General features: G+C 41.1%; 1 protein-coding gene across 1 annotated transcript in view; it reads right to left on the reverse strand.

Annotated features, from left to right (window-relative positions):
- Positions 1–16,079, reverse strand: part of LOC142310945 (uncharacterized) — a 144,078-nt gene that overhangs the window by 33,140 nt on the left and 94,859 nt on the right. The window contains exon 3 of the mRNA XM_075348799.1: positions 15,166–15,905. Within this exon, the coding sequence (XP_075204914.1) occupies positions 15,166–15,905 (740 nt within the window). The remainder of the gene's footprint in view (positions 1–15,165; positions 15,906–16,079) is intronic.

Here is a 16,079-nt window from a genome sequence, read left to right on the forward strand (position 1 = left end):
GCAGGAGGATCATTACCAGGATGGGGTACTTTAGTAGAGAATTTGGGGACATTACCCCCATAACAGTGTCAGCAGCAGATCCTCGCCCCGTAACAGTGTGTCATGACCACATTTTTTGCTTAAAGTTTTATTTTCCCATTTTCCTCCTCTAAAACCAGGGTGCGTCTTATAGTCTGGTGCGTCTTATAGTCCGAAAAATACGGTATGTAATATAATATATTATATATATATATATATATATATATATATATATATATATATATATATATATATATATATATATATATATATATATATATATATATATATATATATATATACACACACACACACACTCATATAGAACATATACTTTTGAAATTGTAGTCCGCTTTAACTGGCAGATAATTGGCATAAAAGAAGATCATGAGAATTCTCATTCCGGAGTCAGGGAAATCAGTGTCCGGCCCATAGATTTTTACAGCTAATCTACATAATAGGAAAAATGTGCATTACTCTGGAATAGGGCATCGGATCACAAATATCAAGGTATCATTTTATTCAGCTTCCTATGACCTACATGCTCATGTAGACGGCTTAGGATTGTTGATCCTTCTCACAGATTCCCTCTAAGAATGCTCGTTCATGATTATCTTTCAGTGTGAATGCACCTTCACAGTGGCAGCCTCTTGCGCTCCATTCATACTTTGGACATCTCTAGTTCCAGGTTAAATGCTTCACTAATTATAGGAACAGCTTTACAATACCAGTCGCTGCTGTCTTCCATCCAGTTGCAGCTATGTCCTAGCTTATATGATAATACCGGCAATGTGTCCCATCTATGCCACATATCAGATGATGTGCTTTGCAAGTGTCAGAGCTCCAAACCTCCGCTGACTGCTATACTCTACTCTATGGCACACGTTTTAATGGTATAAATCCTAACACACTCATCTCCTGTGCTCTAGTGTTAGCAAATCTTCTGATCATAATTTTGCATAGGGATTAATTATACAGCATTGAGTGAAAAAACTCTCTAATTAGTATATTATATTCAATGATATATCACCAGTCAGACAACTTAAAAGGGAACTCTAAAGTTCCTTTTGTCAAAAAAATGATATTAACCTGCATATATGGGGGTTAATCTGCAATTAAATAGCGTTCCAAAGCTGTGCGACACAGCAAGCCGAGTTACTGGGAGGAAGTGAACGTTATCTCTCCCGGCAGCCTTGGGCTTTCAGTTACAGGGGTGTATCTGCAGCACTCGCGTCATCGCTCAGTGCATACTGAGCAGCGTCTGTTACCACGCCCCTGGCACTGATTGACAGCTTGTTCAGTAGTGATGTAATGGAGAGACGACTTTTTATCACAAAGTACAAGGCTGCGAGGAGGAATAAAGTTAATTTCCCCCAGTAGCCGGGCTTGAAATGAGGTAGCCGCACAACTTTAGAACTCTATTGGCCCTCAGATTAACCCCATATCTGCAGGTTAATAACACTTTTTTTTACATGACAGGATCCCTTTAAGTCAAGTAAACCTCAATGTGAACCATGTACTTTACTATGCTCATCTGACAGATCATCTATATATTGTTAAAAAGGTGATATTTTGTAATCTTCTCTTACTATTATATTTAGATGTATCCTAAAAGTACATTATAATACTAAACAATGCATCTACAGTAAAGATATAATGCTCCTTGTACATCTGACATATTGCTCTAGCATTGAGTGTAAGTGAAATACCAGTACGCTGTTTTTTTTTTCCCACACAGGAAATGAAGGTCTTAGTAAGAATGAGCTCCAGCAGATAAACATGTACAAATATAAGTTGGGTGTTGAGTAAGTTACAGTCCTCCCCATGGCTTTATTTTTTTTTACTAAATCAGACCATAGTCTAAGTTAGAGTTCAATCTGTTGATTTAATTTCCAATGAAAGATTTATTACATTTTCTGCAATTTCGGAAATATGTTTTTGAAGTACTGGACAGATACTCATCACACAGAAACAATACAATGTGACCAATTATGGCTACGCTCTGTCACTTTTAAGGTCCCTGAATTTACCAATATAACCAGGATTGGCCAATCATGTAATATGCATGCTGCCCCGTAACTATTCCATAACTAACAATGTTGTTGGAAATAAAGATCGGTTATGCTAAATCTCAAATTTTGATCCTTTTGTTCTCGGGTAAGCTAAGCCAGCACGAGAGGTATGTGTCAGAGGATAACTTCTGTCTCCCTATTTAAAATACATGCATGATCAGATGAGCTGAGCATTCATATGTATGAGGGGGTCTTTGCTTCTATGGTATGTCCACTAATTTTTATAAGAAACTTAAAGGAAACCCGTCACGAGATTTTTTCATGTATAAACCCAAACAAACACCATCCTCTTGTTATGATGGACTTGGATAACGCCTCCTGAGGTGAAATCTCGCGCCTGCGCAGAGCCATCTCCTGTTCGCAGCCAGCACACTTTGCTCTTCCCTAGGGCAGACAGAGCCTAATACATAAGTGTGCATATGCAAAACGACAAGGTCTCTGCACAGGCGCAAGATTTAGCAGGTTCAACACATGCACACTTATGTATTAGGCTCTGCCTGTGTCACGGTTGTGACAGAGAAATATGGCACATGACGTGACACACAATAAAAAGGGTACAGCGGGGACACTAACAATTATGGGCCCTAGCGCTAGTGAGAGGGAAGATGGACACCTCCTCCATTTACCTGCAATTGTACCCTGCACTCCTAGCTAGTTCCTATAGAGGTTCCTCACCTGTCGCTGAGCAGGAACCTGAAGCCCTGAGTGACATTACAATAGTCCTGACTAGTGAGTGGACAGGTAAGGGATGCTAGCCCCACCGCTGCACTACAACAACACACAAGGGAAAGAAAAAGAAAAACGGGAATACACGCCAGCAGGCTGCTGCAGTCAGCAACACCATTGCAGCCTACAAAACAACTTGTAGAGAGGGTTCCACCTGCTCCTTTCCACTACAGGCCAAATATCCAAATGAGAGTGAATAACCGGCACCCTCTACTGGGAGCAGAGGGTATATATTGGGACTGGGATGTTAATGAGAATGCTTTCTAGCAAGAAATACTGACATTAACTGTCTCCTCCCCAAAAGAGAGTGATGGGTTGCTACGCCTGATGACCTAGTCTTCACAGTCACCAGACCTGAACCAATCGAGATGGTTTGGGGTGAGCTGGACCGCAGAGTTAAGGCAAAACTGCCAAACAAGTGCTAAGCATCTCTGGGAACTCCTGCGAGACTGTTGGAAGACCATTTCCGGTGACTACTTCTGGAAACTCATCAAGCGAATGCCAAGAGTGTGCAAAGCAGTAATCAAAGCAAAAGGTAGATACTTTGAAGAACCTAGAATATAAGACATATTTTCAGTTGTTTCACACTTTTTTATTAAGTATTTCATTCCACATGTGTTAATTCATAGTTTTGCTGCCTTCAATGTGAATCTACAGTTTTCAGAGTCATGAAAATAAAGAAAACTCTTTGAATGAGAAGGTGTGTCCAAACTTTTGGTCTGTACTGTACTACATTTATATAACTGCAATGTGTGACCTGCTGTGAGTAATCCCTCTGTGTAACACAGTACACATATCTTCCAATCCTTTAATACTGCTTAATTTTCATTTCAATGTTTACAATGTTCTAGGAAGATTGATGTCGTTTTAACTGAATGTTTAACAAAGCGCAATATCTCTGATCACAATTTTCTTTTTCTTCTGAAGATAAATTACATGATTGCTTTTAAAGCCCGGCGATGATACAGGTTGAACAGAAAACAACAATCTGTCAGCGCAGAGGATGAACCTGAGCTTCTGAAGTATAGAAGCAGCAGGGGCTGGAGCGGGGCCAGGCTGCTTATAAAGCCTCATTCAACAAAGATGCCTTTATTGGCCTGAAACATAAATAATTTAATCAATGTCGAACCTGTGTTGAAAAATGTAGCGTGTTGCACGATGCAAAAGTTACAGGGCAGGACAAAGCAATCGCATTCTTCATGGACTGCGAGGACTTTGAAATCATCTTTAAATATGATATAATGAGAGTTCTGTGTCCTATGTCCAGCTTGTCTGTCATGTGTGGCCTCCAATGACTGCTAATTACTGTATACGAAGGGGCCACGTAGAGAGAAGGAATGCCGCAAGAACAGTCGGGCCTAAGGAACAATGATATGTGCGGCCTAATGATTAGAAGTCAGTGCTCTTACAAGCAACATACAAAGGACCCAGGAACCATTCTTGCTGCTTAATCCCTTTGGTTCTACAACATTTTGCCATAGAATGAGTCAAAGCTGACAAATATGTATTCTTTTGTATTATGTATGAGTCAATATTAGCTTAACGGATTCCTTACAATGTAGTTAAACACTATTCATGTCCATTGGTATTTAATGTAGAATATACACAGTGTCAGAGGCCTGAGTAACGATCACATTATTACATCTGAAATAAAGAATAAAACTCTTAGGTTCATACAGACTGTGCCTTTGGGCACTCCCTTTGATCTCTCTCGGGCTGCTATACACTGACGAGGAAAAGGGTAACAATGTTTTGAACTTTTTACTTTCAGGCTCCATATCTCACCATCCACTACAGCCTTGAGTGTGAGACCACGTTCATGTTATAGACAATCATCTTGGCTATCTCACACATAAATTTGCCTTGTAACTATTTAGCATATTAGTTATGCAGATTCTTGTCATGTCGCTGCATCATTGTTTCTGTTTTTCTGCTTAAAAAAAAAAAAAAAAAAAAAAAAAAAAAAAAATCGAAATTTTATATTTTTATTATTTTGTTAGTATTTTGTAAATCAACCTTTGGCTTTAAAGACTATTTGAATCTTCTGGGCATGCTCGCAATCAGATTCAAGCATGTCTCGACTGAATTCTCATCCCGGGTCTCTTCTATGTTGGTCCATACTGGTCAACTCACTTGGGTGTGTATACAGCTTTTTCTTTAACTCTACCCACAAGTGTTTTATTGGATTGAAGTCGGGGGACAGTGGGAGCCAATCCAGCACCTCTACTTCATTGTTATTGAACCATTTCTTCATCAAGCTCAAAGTATGCTTCTGGTCATTGTCCTGCTGGAACAGTATGTCGTCCTTTTCATACCTATAGTACAAAGTAACTTGTCTTGTAGGATATTAACACATAGCTCAGCATTGAGACCACCATCGATCCTGGGCAAGTATCCAATGCCTTTGGCTCTGAAGCAAGCCCGTATCATCAGGCATCCTCCCCGTACTTGACAGTTCCTTCTATTTCTCAATCTGTTTGTCTTGTTTCTTCCAGACCCATTTGCACTTATCAGAGCCTAGTTTATTGACTTTCGTCTCATCGCTCAAAATCACCCGTTTCCAATCTACTACTGTCCACTTTTTGTACTTTTTTGCAAACTTAAGCAAATGCTTCTTATGACGACATTGAAGTCAAGGCCCCTTCAATTTTTTTTGGGTCCCTGTTCCAGACTTGTGTAATGTGCATCACACAATGCTTGCATAGATGTCTGTGATCTCATTATTAAGAAGCATATGAGCCACCTCCACTGCTATGTTTGTTGCTACAGAAGTGATAGATCTTCTGATGAGCCGACTTGTTGACTCCGATATTTTGCCTGGATGCCCACCTCTTGCCTTTTCAATGAATGGATGGACTTCATTTCAGGATCTTTCAACTGTCATGGCATTCACACGATGCAGAATGGAAATTTTCTTGGTCAAGAGCCCCCTATCAATAAACTGGATGATGGGGTTTCTCTTTTTTTGGGAAATCTTCTTCATGGCCGCTCCTCGATTCGTGCTAGTGACCTTTTACTTGGGAATCAACCTAATAACATACTGAAATGAGCTATTAGGGAATGTGAGAACAGGTTGTAATTTTTAGAATGTTGGAACAAAAACTGGAAGAAAAATATTTTTCCCCCACAAGGAGCAAAACAGTAACAATGTAGTGACATGTCAAGATTAATCATATGCTAAATAGTTGCTATCCAAATTTATGTATGAAATAGCCAACATGATTGTCTATAAAATAAAAGTAGTGTCAGGTTCGAATCTGTAGTGGATGGTGAAATATGGAGCCTGAAAGTCAACAGTTCAAAACATTGTTGCCTTTTTGCTTGTCACTGTATGTTAACAGGTTTTTTTTTTTACTATATAAAAAAGAGCAGCAGACTTCAGTATCCTATACATTGGGCCAACAAAAAAAATATATACTGCATGGTATACATATTTTCACATGCAAAGTCAATTATACTGTAAGCAGTCTATTTTTCTCCAATGTTCATTATTAGCACAACATACAGAACTTGGAGGAGCTCATGGCACAATTAGTACTTTGAAGCTTTGAAATCTTCAGGATACAAATTACTAAAGCGAGCTTTACACGCTACGATATATCAAACGACATGTCGGCGGGGTCACGTCGTTAGTGACGCACATCTGGCCTCAATTGACATATCTTAGCGTGTAACACAAATGAGCGACTGAACGAGCAAAAATACTCACCTTATCGTTGCCACGTCGCTCATTTTCTTAAAAAAACAAAAAACGAACGTCCTTCTGTGCGCCAGTTGTTCATCGTTCCCGAGGCAGCACACGTCGCTCCGTGTGACACCCCGGGAACGATGAACTGTAGCTTACCTGCGCCCCGCCGGCAATGCGGAAGGAAGGAGGTGGGCGGGATGTTTACACCCCGCTCATCTCCGCCCCTCCGCTTCTATTGGGTGGCCACTGTGTGACGTCGCTGTGGCGCCGAACGTCCCTCCCCCTTCAGGAAGTGGATGTTCGCCGCCCACAGCGAGGTCGTTCGGGAGGTAAGTACATCTGACGGGCGTTACTGACTTTGTGCGACACGGTCAACAAATTGCCCGTGCCGCACAAACGATGGGGGTGGGTGCGATCGCAAATGCGATCGCACGAGATATCGATGCGTGTAAAGTAGCATTAAGGCTCATTTGTCTCAGGATATTAGTGCCAGTTGCTTGATAATTTATCGTCATTGTGGCTTAGTTTTATAGGTTTTGTACTTTGTTTTACCCTTTTGTTCTTTAAGTTCTGAAATCACTGGCTTGTTCTTAAAAAGGTTGTCTGGCTCTAAGGGGTGCTTCACACACAGCGAGCTCGCTGCCGAGATCGCTGCTGAGTCACGCTTTTTGTGACGCAGCAGTGACCTCATTAGCGATCTCGCTGTGTGTGACAATGAGCAGCGATCTGGCCCCTGCTGCGAGATCGCTGCTCGTTACACACAGCCCTGGTTCGTTTTCTTCAAAGCCGCTCTCCTGCTGTGACACACAGATCGCTGTGTGTGACAGCAAGAGAGCGACAAATGAAGCGAGCAGGGAGCAGGAGCCGGCGTCTGACAGCTGAGGTAAGCTGTATCCAAGATAAACATCGGGTAACCAAGGTGGTTACCCGATATTTACCTTAGTTACCAGCCTCTGCAGCTCTCACGCTGCCAGTGCCGGCTCCGGCTCTCTGCACATGTAGCTGCTGTACACATCGGGTTAATTAACCCGATGTGTACAGCAGCTAGGAGAGCAAGGAGCCAGCGCTAAGCAGTGTGCGCGGCTCCCTGCTCTCTGCACATGTAGCTGCATTACACATCGGGTTAATTAACCCGATGTGTACTGCAGCTAGGAGAGCAAGGAGCCAGCGCTGCGCGGCTCCCTGCTCCCTGCTCACACTGGTAACTAATGTAAACATCGGGTAACCATACCCGATGTTTACCTTAGTTACCAGTCTCCGCAGCTTCCAGACGGCGGCTCCGTGCAAGCGCAGCGTCGCTTGCACGTCGCTGCTGGCTGGGGGCTGTTCACTGGTCGCTGGTGAGATCTGCCTGTTTGACAGCTCACCAGCGACCATGTAGCGATGCAGCAGCGATCCTGACCAGGTCAGATCGCTGGTCGGATCGCTGCTGCATCGCTAAGTGTGAAGGTACCCTAACATATTGTTGACCTATCAGTAGATTAGGTTATCACTATAAGATAGATGGAAGTCCATTATTTGGCATCCCCACAGCAAAGCCGATATCTGCTACCAGAAAGTAGCTGGATGTAAACAGTGAATGGAGCTGGAACCCATAAAATCGCTTTATATTGTTTAGCAGCCACTCGAGGATAATGCAGCATTTCCCCTATTTAAATGAATGGGAGATGACATGCAGTACTCAGGGCCAACCACTAAATAACCTACAAAATTGAGCTATACATTGTTTCATTCCAGCCAACAGACCTGTTAATAGCTGATTGGTTGGGATGCCGGTTGTCGGATTCCCCTCAATCTGATCTAAATGACCTAACCTGTTGGCTGAAAGTACATTTTCCTTACTACGTAGAAATAAACTAAAAAGTCAAACTCTTCTACACCATTTTCTTTACCAAGGTCCACATGATCTTTAAATTGCTGTGCATTTGAAAGAAATGTTTGATCATGGCTATAGTTGCTCTTGCACTTACTTTCATGGGACCCACAGTGGGTGATGAAGATGGACTAAAGACCTATGGTTAGGTCATCAATATGCAGAGACCCCCATACAGATTAGACGAATGGTGGCCAAACATGACAATATTGGCAGGCTCACCCGATGGTCTAATATGCATGGGGGCCTATCAACTTTCCTCTAACACCATCCAGTTTCCTACTGACAATCTTTTTTACATGGTAAAAGGGGTGATCCTGTGTGTGGAGGTACAAGAGAGATAGCTGCTGGCCATAAGATTGGCCAAACCATTTTTCATCCCACAGCTAGTTAGTGTATGTGGAGGCCCTTAGTACTAGAAAAAAAAATAATTTGAGCAGAGTTGCAGTACAAAACCTGAAAGGGAAGGACAGAGCTGCAGCACAAAAAAAATGGCTGGGGGAGGGGGGAGGCGGGGGGGGGCAGAGCACCATACTAGTTTTCTACAGCTGTCCATACACGAGATAGCTGAAGGCTGAGCGTTCATTCGGACACCAACAATTTCTCCCAATTAGCCCACACATTCACTTACGAACCTGTGGCTCAAAAACAAACTAACAATCATCATTTTAGATGCGGTCTAGACAGAAAAACTGATCCCTAAAAATAGTGGCATCTTGTCACCTGTATAAATATACTACAGGGTAAGTTATAAAAATTAGGCATCATTAGTAGTGTTACCTGTGAAAATGAATTACATCCCAAATGACATCACAAGGGGAAATAAAAAGTTCATAAATAAACCCCTATGCCAAATGTGTTATCATCATAAAGGAAAATATATATAAAAAATATCAGATTTCAGCCACTGTTGTTCTAGTATTACGTAGAAGAACATAGTGATCTGTGTGGTTTTGATAAGTATCTATTCCTCTTCCTTTAATAGATGTGCATGCAAAATGACCTCGTGGCATCTAGGTCTACATGAAGATCCTATCAACTGATGTTTAAGAACTTAAATACCATAGGGGTGAAACTGCAGGTGCCAACAAGCCTTTTGAGAAAGGGGGCATATGTTTGGTTAGTTCCATCAGCTTTGATGTTGGGTAGGAAGAACGAATGTAGAACTCTCCTCTCCAGAAATGATGTGCAAAAGGAAGCAAACATCAAACCTTTCTGTCCTGGGTGGAAAATTCAGTACCGTAATGATAATGATCTACCCACATTCAAGCTCTTACCACCTCCTGCCACCTCCAACTGAGAAATATTTCCATAATCCATCCTTTCCTAAACTCTCAGTCTACTAAATTGTTAGTGCATGCCCTCATTATCTTTTTTCTATTACAGCTACTGTATATCCTCCTTTGTGGCCTCTCTGCTAACACTCTAGCACCTTTCCAGTCTGTCCTTAAAGGAAATCTGTCACCAGATTTGGCGACTATAAGCTGTGGCCACCACCAGTAGGCTCTTATATACAGCATTTTAGAATACTGTATATAAGAGCCCAGACAACTCTGTGGAACGTAAAAAACACATTACTTATAGGGTGGTCCGGACCAATGGGAGTTGATGCTCTCCGGTCTGGCGCCTCCTTTCTGTTGCGAGCGCCATCCTCCTTCTACCCAGCCCAGTGTGGATCAAAGTACTCTCATGCGCGAGGAAAGGTTAAAGACCGCCCGCGCATGTACACTACAATACTTTGATCTGACCTCAGCAGTGATAAAGCCTTAATTTAGGTTGATGCCATTCATATGATACGCATCTATCCCTTTGACACCTGTATTCCAAATCTATTATTAAAGACCTATATCGCATGCGATATCTATATCTACACAAATCAAAGACAGCCAGTCATGATGGATGTAGAATTCTGAGTTTATTAAGGGAAGTAAAGGGTATAATATCAAAAGACCCTTGGCTGAGGGCCAAGGGTGCCTACTATAATCCTATTGGTTAATCTTACAAAAACAGCTTACATCGAGTAATATATATGTATGCATTTCATAATCTTATATTAAGCTAACTCAGCATGTATTAAAATAAAAGTATGTCTCGTCTTATGATAAAGTGGAAAGTCCCATGTCTGCAATTTCCAGACATGGGTGGGTTTAGAAAGAAGAAGCTAAATCAAAGGCCATTTTGTTAGTCCAGCATTTTCTTGATTATATTCAATATGGATTCAATATGCATTTAATCCCATCCATAACAAGCAGATTGCAGCAGAGAGGAGGCACCGGACCTGAGAGCAGCGACACCCATCAGACCGGACTGCCCCCTAGGGGAGTATAAAAAGTGTTTTTTAAGTTATACAGAGCAGCCTGGGCTCTTATATACAGAATTCTAGAATGCTGTATATAAGAGCTCACTGGTGGCACCTGCAGCTTATAGTTTCCAAATCTGATGACAGATTCCCTTTAACTCTGCTGCCCAACTAATATACCTCTCTTGTCGCTGCTCTGCCACTTCTTCCCTCTGTAAATACCTTCACTGGCACCCTATTCTCCAACATATCCAATTCACACTACTAGCAATGACCTACAAAGCAGTCTATAATGGGTCTCCTTCATGTATCTCCAAACTGATCTCCCAATATACTTCAACACGTAATCTCCAGTCATCCCAAGACCTTCTCTCCTTCACATGTGTATGATCCTCAATCGATTGCCTCCAAGAGTTCTCCCAATTATTACCCATCCTCACAATTAGCCACCACATTTGGAACTTTCTGATAGAAGCTGCAAACCTCTCTCTTCAAGAAAGCATACAGCCTGCAATAACCCCGCTGTCACCTCACCACCACTGGAGCTGCTGCAACTCCCCAACCTACTGTCTCTTTCCCCATTATCCTGTAGAATGTAAGCCCGTGAGGGCAAGGCCCTCTTCTTTCTGAACCAGTCTGTCATTGTTAGTTTGTTCACCACTATTATTATTTGTATTTTGTATGTAACCCCCTCTCATGTACAGCACCATGGAGTTATAGGTGCTCTAAAAATAAATGATAATGCTATTGCCCCCTCTCTGCTATACAGTTAGGTCCAGAAATATTTGGACAGTGACACAATTTTCGCGAGTTGGGCTCTGCATGCCACCACATTGGATTTGAAATGAAACCTCTACAACAGAATTCACGTGCACATTGTAACATTTAATTTGAAGGTTTGAACAAAAATATCTGATAGAAATTGTAGGAATTGTACACATTTCTTTACAAACACTCCACATTTTAGGAGGTCAAAAGTAATTGGACAAATAAACCAAACCCAAACAAAATATTTTTATTTTCAATATTTTGTTGCGAATCCTTTGGAGACAATCACTGCCTTAAGTCTGGAACCCATGGACATCACCAAATGCTGGGTTTCCTCCTTCTTAATGCTTTGCCAGGCCTTTACAGCCACAGCCTTCAGGTCTTGCTTGTTTGTGGGTCTTTCCGTCTTAAGTCTGGATTTGAGCAAGTGAAATGCATGCTCAATTGGGTTAAGATCTGGTGATTGACTTGGCCATTGCAGAATGTTCCACTTTTTTGCACTCATGAACTCCTGGGTAGCTTTGGCTGTATGCTTGGGGTCATTGTCCATCTGTACTATGAAGCGCCGTCCGATCAACTTTGCGGCATTTGGCTGAATCTGGGCTGAAAGTATAGCCCTGTACACTTCAGAATTCATCCGGCTACTCTTGTCTGCTGTTATGTCATCAATAAACACAAGTGACCCAGTGCCATTGAAAGCCATGCATGCCCATGCCATCACGTTGCCTCCACCATGTTTTACAGAGGATGTGGTGTGCCTTGGATCATGTGCCGTTCCCTTTCTTCTCCAAAGTTTTTTCTTCCCATCATTCTGGTACAGGTTGATCTTTGTCTCATCTGTCCATAGAATACTTTTCCAGAACTGAGCTGGCTTCATGAGGTGTTTTTCAGCAAATTTAACTCTGGCCTGTCTATTTTTGGAATTGATGAATGGTTTGCATCTAGATGTGAACCCTTTGTATTTACTTTCATGGAGTCTTCTCTTTACTGTTGACTTAGAGACAGATACACCTACTTCACTGAGAGTGTTCTGGACTTCAGTTGATGTTGTGAATGGGTTCTTCTTCACCAAAGAAAGTATGCGGCGATCATCCACCACTGTTGTCATCCGTGGATGCCCAGGCCTTTTTGAGTTCCCAAGCTCACCAGTCAATTCCTTTTTTCTCAGAATGTACCCGACTGTTGATTTTGCTACTCCAAGCATGTCTGCTATCTCTCTGATGGATTTTTTTTTTTTTTTCAGCCTCAGGATGTTCTGCTTCACCTCAATTGAGAGTTCCTTAGACCGCATGTTGTCTGGTCACAGCAACAGCTTCCAAATGCAAAACCACACACCTGTAATCAACCCCAGACCTTTTAACTACTTCATTGATTACAGGTTAACGAGGGAGACGCCTTCAGAGTTAATTGCAGCCCTTAGAGTCCCTTGTCCAATTACTTTTGGTCCCTTGAAAAAGAGGAGGCTATGCATTACAGAGCTATGATTCCTAAACCCTTTCTCCGATTTGGATGTGAAAACTCTCATATTGCAGCTGGGAGTGTGCACTTTCAGCCCATATTATATATATAATTGTATTTCTGAACATGTTTTTGTAAACAGCTAAAATAACAAAACTTGTGTCACTGTCTAAATATTTCTGGACCTAACTGTAATATATATATATATATATATATATATATATATATATATATATATATATATATATATATATATATATATATATATATATATATATATACACACACACACACATACACATACATACATACATACATACACACACATACACACACATACCCACTATGCATGCTGTATATAAAATAATGAACGGGTTGCAGATTACTGAATTGCCCTTTATAGTGAATGCCACTTTGGCTATGCTACAGCAAGTAGGGATTGAGTAACAGGTTAAGTTGGGCAGTTAAATAAGCAACGTTACCGCAAAGTTCCGCCACATTTTAGTGGTTTGGATGCTACACTTACTTGGGCAGCTCAAATATTTTTCTTTGTCAGAAAGACATTATTTGTCAGATGTCCAGAACACATGCATTTAATAGCACTACCTGTCAATGATTAACTATTCAGCTGCTATATTGTTGGCCAGCCTCTCCCTCCTAACAGAAATGTCAGGGAAAATGTTCTTTGCTTCCTTCTGAATTAAACACAAGAGATGGTTTGGGGTGAACTTTACTCCCCTAAAACAACTATATTAATTACATTTGTAACACAGACAGGATATTATGTGGTGTGTAATAAATACCCTTACACATCAAGTGTTTACATATTGTATCTTGACAAGAGCTCTTAAAGAATATGTGCATGATATTGTTTGCGGTAAGATATATCTTTGTACCGTGTTATCCAGTAGAGATAAAAAATTGTTTAAAAGAACTGAAGTCCTCAGTGGTTGATACCTTTTAATGGCTAACTGAAAAGATGGTAATACTAGCAAGCTTTCGAGACTATTCAGATCTCTTCTTCAGGTCTCTTGTTCTTGAGCCTGAAGAAGAGACCTGAGTAGTCTCAAAAGCTTGCTATTATTACCATCTTTTCAGTTAGCCATTAAAAGGTATCAACCACTGAGGACTTCAGTTCTTTTAAACAATATTTGATATTGTTTGCATAATTAATCACGTAAGAGATGCTGTGTTGAGTGGCGCATACAAATGTGATGTATATTAGCCAAACTCCAGGCCAAGTCAGCCATCTGATGGCGCTCTCCCTGACAGCAGATGTTGAGTGAGATGAGGCCAAGCATGTGTGTGTAGGGGCTAGGAACAATAGCTACTTGCCAACAGTTATCAATGTGATGGCCGACTTTACAGGGCTTATCCTTGGAGATTTTTGGTTCATCTTCTACAAAACCATAACTATAATCTGTTTCTTAGAAAAACAAAATGCTCCTTAGATTACAAAAGTCACGTTTTCAAGATATCAACTATTATATCTCATGACCATAACTGTAAGTTTTGTTTTTGTTTTTTTTTTATATAGTTCTTTGTGTTTTTTTCTAATAATTCAGTGTAGGGACTCGCAAGTGTGAGAATTCGTGATGTGGATTGCGAGCTTACATATTTTGGGCCAAAATATCAACTGATATCTCACTATTTGAGGTATAGCCCATTTTATCTATTTTTGCAGGATGTGTGTGGACCTTCTGAATTCAGGTGGTTAAATGGCGAGTCCGTCATGTGATATGCACTCATATAGTGCTAACTAACCCGCCTGACCTAGTGTTTTACGTCATTTATAGGCCACAATTCAGACACTGTGCATCTCGCGTATCCGTGTGAGATGCACCTATATAGTGCTGATTTGCCCGCCTGACCAAGGTTTCTGGCGTCATCTATAGGTTACAGTTCAGACAATGTGCATCTCACTCATCTATATGACGGGCTCCCAATGCAAGCCTTATTAGTGTGCATGTCCTATGCTAAACAGCCGCTCCTCCCCTTTTAGTGTGGAGGTTTGAGGGGCTGTTTCATCAGCATCGTGCACCTGGGCTGCAGCCATCTTTATTAGGAGGGTTTGGCACATTCTGTGTGTGCGTATATCATCTGAATTGTCTCCCATTGTCTGTTCTTTTTTTATATAGTTCTTTGTGTTTTTTTTCCCTATGAGATCCCAATGGGCACACATTGTATCTAGATCATTTTCAGCCCTCAAAAGTATTTACATTATCATACAAGTGTCCTATATATGTTGATGAAGTAGTCTTACCTCACTAAGTCTGCAACATTCATCCATATATTCATCCAGGCTGTCACTTGTTTGACATCTTTTTAATTGATGCAAGTTCTGGATATCTTCAAAAGTGTCTTTGTAAAAGTCATCCATGGTTTTGGTTTCCTCCATTGTAGAAGAAAGCTCTGTGTTAAACAAAGAAATGGCTGAAGGTTCATTTTCCTCACTACATGGTGGTAAATCTAGCTCTTCCTCTTGGCAGTCAATAAAATCTTCTACGCTATTTTCATGCTCATCACCATCTTCTTTACCAAGGTCCGTGTGGTCTTTAAATTGCTCTACATTGGAAAGGAATGTATGGGTCACGTCTACAGTTGCTCCTCCATTACTTATTTCCATGTGACCTACAGTGGGTGATGATGATGCACTAAGGACCCCAGAATCACAGGATGAATCCCGGCTATGCATCACAAAACTTTTCTCAGAACCTTTGGGAGTAGAAGGTGAGTTTGCTCCACTTGGCATCTCAACCCCAGAATCCTCTGACTCAAACTTGTACAATCTCTTAAATTGCTGAAGAGGGTCACGCACTGGCAGTTCACATATATTATCTTCTTTAGCTGGAACATCAGAAGGACAATCTGAGGCCGCATCTGTGTGATCGAACCGATCTCCATTCAAACTGTGAGCACTTACAGCGTCATTTTCATAATCATTTACCAGCTTCTTCATGTGGGTCAGCACCACCTCCCCTCCAGATGAGACACTTTTCTTCCCTGCGGAAACAAAAAAGTTGTAAAATAATGAAACATACACTGAAACAATACAAAGAGAATTGATTTGTGGATCTTCCTGTTTTCTTTCTTTTCAGGCAATTTACACTGTAATTAGAATTCAGCAATTTAAGGATAATAATCTTAGGTTCCCTGTGTATGGGACTTGAACTGAAA

Source organism: Anomaloglossus baeobatrachus, chromosome 5, assembly GCF_048569485.1.
Source record: "Anomaloglossus baeobatrachus isolate aAnoBae1 chromosome 5, aAnoBae1.hap1, whole genome shotgun sequence".
Taxonomy (NCBI): Eukaryota; Metazoa; Chordata; class Amphibia; order Anura; family Aromobatidae; genus Anomaloglossus; species Anomaloglossus baeobatrachus.